The sequence below is a fragment of the Arachis hypogaea genome, chromosome 20 (genome assembly GCF_003086295.3).
Source record: "Arachis hypogaea cultivar Tifrunner chromosome 20, arahy.Tifrunner.gnm2.J5K5, whole genome shotgun sequence".
NCBI lineage: Eukaryota > Viridiplantae > Streptophyta > Magnoliopsida > Fabales > Fabaceae > Arachis > Arachis hypogaea.
Genome location: NC_092055.1, coordinates 28,076,261 through 28,082,353, shown reverse-complemented (window position 1 = coordinate 28,082,353; position 6,093 = coordinate 28,076,261). Strand labels below are relative to the sequence as shown.

General features: G+C 31.7%; 1 protein-coding gene across 1 annotated transcript; it reads left to right on the top strand.

The window, feature by feature from the left end:
• The first annotated feature begins 629 nt into the window (after positions 1 to 629).
• LOC112786326 (probable carboxylesterase 1) lies at positions 630 to 2,004 on the top strand. Its single transcript, XM_025829716.3, has one exon. The coding sequence runs from the start codon at positions 721 to 723 to the stop codon at positions 1,789 to 1,791; it is 1,071 nt and encodes a 356-aa protein (XP_025685501.1). The 5' UTR covers positions 630 to 720; the 3' UTR covers positions 1,792 to 2,004.
• Positions 2,005 to 6,093: the final 4,089 nt, after the last annotated feature.

Below are 6,093 nucleotides of genomic sequence, written 5' to 3'. Positions count from 1 at the left end.
ATTAAAAATATTAATAATAATTAATTAATAATTACAAACCACCAAAAAAAACCACCAGCATCTTCCATGTGTCGCAAATTAGTTTTAATATGGAACTAAGGTTGGTGCTGGACGGGGTTATGAAGAGGAGGAGAGCTTTACATTCGTATGGTGTCAGTTCACATACAAATCGGATCGAGAGAGTTGTCCTGGCCAAATCGGACCGTGCAAGTTGCTCAGCCTATATCCAAAACTTCGTTAACAAAGAAAACGGACCATGCGATTACCTTAAAGTTATATAAAAAAATTTTGTTCACATACAAGTCGCAGGGTCCGATTTGCTTAATGTTATTTTCATTCCTCCTCTACATGCAAAACGGACCCTCCGATTTGCTCAAAAAAATTTCAAAAAGTAAATCGCTGGTCCGATTTCTTCTCACCATCTTTGAACAAAAAACCTGTCCCACATATTGGTATAGCTCATCCTCATCCCATAACCCGGCAAAGCACATCCAGCTCTTCCATAACAAAAAAAAATCAGCCTCCATGTGTCCATATGACTAAGAATAATAACAATTTAAAAAGGTAGATTCCAGCTAACATGTTCTCTTTTTCCATGAAGAATGGAGAATGGTTATTAGTTGAATCCATTCATTATATAAGTGAAGCCTTCGTCCATCTGAAACCCTCACCACATTCATCACTCTATCTTAGCAGTCCAACATACACACAACAACAACAATGGCAACCATGACATCGTTGAGCTCTTCCTTCCTCAAGCAATATGATTTTTTCCGTCTGATGACCCCTACGCCACCTCGGGAAACAAACCTTTCATTCACCTACAGCCCTAAGATTCATCAATCTCTCTCTCTAAGCACTGCACCAAACAACAAAAAACGCATAACAACAGTGGCAGCTACCCCGCCGAAAAAGGAGATATTTCACGAGTTCGACTTCTTTGTTGTCTACACAGACGGAACCGTGGAGGTCCTCCGTCCTCTACCAGCATTCGTTCCTCCCTTCGAACTCCACATCAAAGATGCTGAAATCACCACCACCAACCCTCGCCTCATCGCTCGCCTCTTCCTCCCAAAAAACCCTGACAACAGAAAACTCCCCGTCGTCCTCTACTTCCATGGGAGTGGCTTCTGCTCCAGGTCTGCCCTTTCTCCAGAATATACTAACCATCTCGCCGACATCGCCAATCAATCCAACGTCCTTGCTGTCTCCGTAGAGTACTCCAAGTTCCCGGCCCGACCACCACCTGCTTGCTACGAGGAGGCCTTGACCTCCCTCGATTGGATTGCGTTGCACGCAAACGGGGCCGGGCCGGAGCCTTGGCTAAACGACTACGCCGACCTGCAGCGTGTTTTCATCGCCGGAAACAGTGCTGGCGGTAACATCACCCATTACGTGGTCAGCCAAGTGGGAAAAACAGGACCACCGAATGGTATAAATGTGGAGGGTGCGATTATGGTGCACCCTTTCTTTGGTGGATTAGGGGAAGATAGGCAGTGGCTGTATATGTGCAAGGATAATAAGGGGCCAGAGGATCCAAGGCTGAAACCGGCGGCGGAAGATTTAAATACGCTTGGGTGTAGGAGGGTTTTGGTGTGTGTGGCGGAGACTGATCCGTTGAGACCTGCTGGAGAGAACTACTTTAGGGATCTGAAGAATAGTAGTTGGGGTGGGCGTGTTGAGCTGGAACTGAATAAGGGTATTGGACATTCCGATCAAGTTTATAAGCCATATGACGAAAACTCTCGTCTCGTCGTGCCAAGGATTGCTACTTTCATTAAGCAACAATGAATCTGTTATCTGTTCTGATCTGACCTTGCGTGAGAAATGAACTTCTGTTGTTTTAGATATTGATGTTTATAATAAGTGAGTGTAGGACTCACTCAAAATGCATAAATTAAAGATTCACAGTCGCCGTACATGCATGCATGCATGCCTCCTTATTAATATTGTTTACTGAAATGTATCCATATGTCCGAAAATTTCTAAGTTATTTTTACAACACCAGCTTTTTCTTTTCTTCACTTTATATCTTTACATTGCATGATAGTACGACGAAGGAGAGAATTTTAGATGAATACACACTTAACAGATTTAGATATATTTTTAATGAATACACGCTTAACAGATTTAGATATATTTTTAAGGTGAATTTTATTCAATTCTTTCTAAATTAAAAGGAAAATTATCTTTTGTGACATGTCATTTTATTATTAAATAAAATAAAATAAATTAAATTATTATGATTAATTTTAACTTTAATCTAATCAAAATTTAATTAATTAATTAATTCATCATGATGTAATTTTTTTTTTGCAAATTATAAAAATTATTAAAAACAGTTTAATTTTATAAATTTTTTTCTCAAATTATACGTTTATTATTAATTAATTTCAATCACAAAACATAAAAAATTTCGAAAGATAAAGAATATATAAATAAAAAAATTCAAGAGACATACAAAATTTAAAATTTTCAAAATTTTATCTCTTTTATTTTCTTAAATTTTTTGAAAAAAATAATAAAATATAAAATAAAACTTCTCTAACAATTTTTAACTATGGTATAACTTTTCTTAATCTAACCTAAATTTTGTTAACCTAATTAACTAAGGCTCAATTTGGGTAAATAACTTAATTAAACTCCTTTTGAAAAAATAGCTTAAACAATAAATGGCTATATTAAAAGTAGCTTATAAATAAGTTATTTTGTGTTTGGAATTTTAGTTCTAAAAGTGCTTATTTTATAGAAATGTGATAAAAAGTAGTAGTATTATAAGAGAAATAAATTTTTTTTAACTTCTCTATAAGCTCCTAAATAACTTCTTAAAAAGCTACAATTTAGTTTTAAAAATTGCATTAGACATTAATACTACTACTTTTCATAAGTCAAAAACTCAAAAAAATTACTTTTGAAATTTTCCAAACGGCCCTAACTATGATATAACTTTTTTACAAATAATAAAAATGATTTGAGAAGTTCTATTTTATATTTTATTTTTTTTCAAAAAATTTAAGAAAGTAAGAGAGAGAAATTTTGAAAATTTAAATTTTTTGTGCCTTTGAATTTTTATTTATTTATTTTTTGTCTTTAGAGATTTTTTTATTTTGCGATTGAAATTGATTAATAAATGTATAATTTAAAAAAATAAAAAATTATAAAATTAAATATTTTTAATAATTTTTATAATTTGTAATAAAAAATTACATGATGATTAATTAATTAAATTAACAAAATTTAGGTTAGATTAAAGTTAAAAAGTTAATTATGGTAAGTCAATTAATTTTATTTCAGTTTATAACAAATTTAATAAAATGACAAGCTAAATTAGTAAGTGATGAGAGAAAATAAAATAAAACAAATTTTAAACAATTATAATTAATACATAAAGAATTTGATTACAATTGTCATAGTACATGAATTTTTATTCCTACTAAATACATTCAAGCATTTTTATCAACCAAATCCAACTGTCAAACTTATTAACAAAAATTATTCACACAATGTATATTTTTTTTATCATTGTTCTTTTATTGCTACTGCTATTATATTTTTTATTTCTTCTCCTTCTTTTTTTAATGGTTATTGTAATATTTTTTATTTTTTATTTGATTTTTTTATTCTTATTAAGAGGGTAAAAAAAGAATTATGAGAAGGTGAAACAAAAAGAAAAGATGAAGAAGAAAAAGAAGATGATGATCATGATGAAGAACAAATAAGAGGAGAAAAAATTTTGAATTGTACAGAATTTATCAGAAAAATAGCACTAAAATTTTTCAACTGTGACACGTGAAGTTTTTAATTTTGACAACGAAACTTTTTAACCGTGACAAGATGATGATGACGACGACAAAAATGATGAATAAGAGAAGGAAGATGACTGAGAGTTTTATATTGTGCAGAATTTATTAGAAATAGCATCGAAATTTTTTAACTGTAACACAAGAGATTTTTTAATGATGAACAAGAATAATGATGAGAAAGATGATGATGATGATAAAAAGAGGAGGAATGAGAGTTTTGAATTGTGTTGAATTTATAAGAAAAATAGTATTAAAATTTTTTAATTGCGACATAGGAAGTTTCTTAATTTTGATATCGAAGTTTTTTACCTATGAGACAGAAAATTTCTTAACCAATTCTTGTTATCATGGAATTAATTGAGTGGTATTAAACTTATATATAAAGGTCTAATCATTCTTGTGTCATTTGTAATAAATTGATGTAGTTTTTAGTTTTAAAACACATTTGAATATATTTTGTTAGTCGAGTTAAATTTTAGATTTGTGATTCTTAAAAATTTCTTATGTCATTTATCAAATTTAGTTGAGTTAAATTTTGTGTTATTTTTGTTATACTAATTGTGATATTAAACTAAGAAGAAGAAGATTGTAACACCCTATAGCAAAAATCAAAGGTGAGGTATTACGACACTTAAAAAGAAAGATACGTACATAATAATAGAAGAATAATAATATAACTAAGAGCCTGTGAAGAATAGTAAACGGTGATAGCCGTCAATCACACATACACGAACATGTTAACACAATAAATGTTGTATATACAAAAGCATAATATATACATAAGTTCATTGATGGTACATAACAGTCACTAGTTTCGACCCGCGAAGAAAGGTTGGCTAGAATATTACAACATAAGAGAATCTACAAAATAGACAACCTATCTCTCCAAGAAAAGCCTCTAAAAGAAAATTCAAGTTATACAACAGTATATTTTCAAAAGAGGAGAGAACTCTAGAACCAAAATACATCTCAAATGAATCCTCTTCGCTTCATCATAAGAAATTGTACACTCTTAGCGAGCTGCATTGCATCCTGCATCTAAAAAACAGAATAACAACAACGGGTGAGAACCCGAAAATTTCTAGTAGGGTAATAGTTCCAAATAAAAACACATAAGAAAATATGAATCCTCTAGGCAATCCTGATATCTAACTTCACAGGAATTCAAGCCTAGGGTCTTAACTAATCCATATAGAATTAATTTGCTAAGTTAAACATACTTGGAACTACCACCAATTCCATCCATTGCCAATAGTCATCATCTTTAATCCCAATTTCAAGTCTCATTAATGAAATCAAACACAGACAATAATCAATATAAAGCAATCACAATTAGAGAGCAATTACAATAAATAGCACAATTAATAGTTAATGTAACACTCTAATATTCAAATTCTTATGCCTGAGTCATAAGTCAATGATAGTAAGGCGGTACGACTCACAAGGTGGATTAAAATACATATATATCTATATAATTGAAAGGAGTTATTTAACAAGAATCCTAAAAAGGAGAAAAATAAAATCACGATCGAAAACACTTTTGTATCGAAGAAAAGAAGATAAAACATATTCGGATAGCGAATCAAGGTAAGGTATAACAATAAGTGGTGCACAAAATTGGCTTCGTAGAATTCGCACAGATAGACCGGCAAGTATACCGGGTCGTCCAAGTAATACCTCAGGTGAGTGAGGGTCGATCCCACAGAGATTGTTGGTTTGAGCAAGCAATGGACACCTTGCAGATCTTAGTTAGGCGGATAGAAAATATAGTTTGTCACGAAAAACATATAAAACAGATAAATAGAACGTTACTAGATAGATGAGAATTCAATGATGATAGAATGGATGAGGCTTCGGAGATGCTTTGTCTTTCCGGATTAACTTTTCTTACCATCTTCTTCAATAACCTTCTGATTCCTTCAATGGCAACCGTAAGTGATTAACTCATGTCCTCTTGATGGGGAAAAAATCGTCGGTAAAGAATTTTCACAAAAATAAGCGCGTTGTAAGTATAGTTCTAAACCGACAATTAAACCTCAATCAAATTTAGATTGTTTGTCACTTAAGCAAACTCAATAAAAATAACCGAAGTATTAAACCTTGGGTCATCTCTCAAGGAATTGCAGGGAAGTATGTTACTATTGGTTATGAAAAGTATCTTTTTGGGTTTTGTAATAAGAGATAAGTAATATAAATGACTAGGAAATAAAATAACAACTAAGAAAAGTCCTAACAAGGATTGAGAATTGGAATTCCTATCCTTATTATCATAGTCATTTGTGATGGTAAT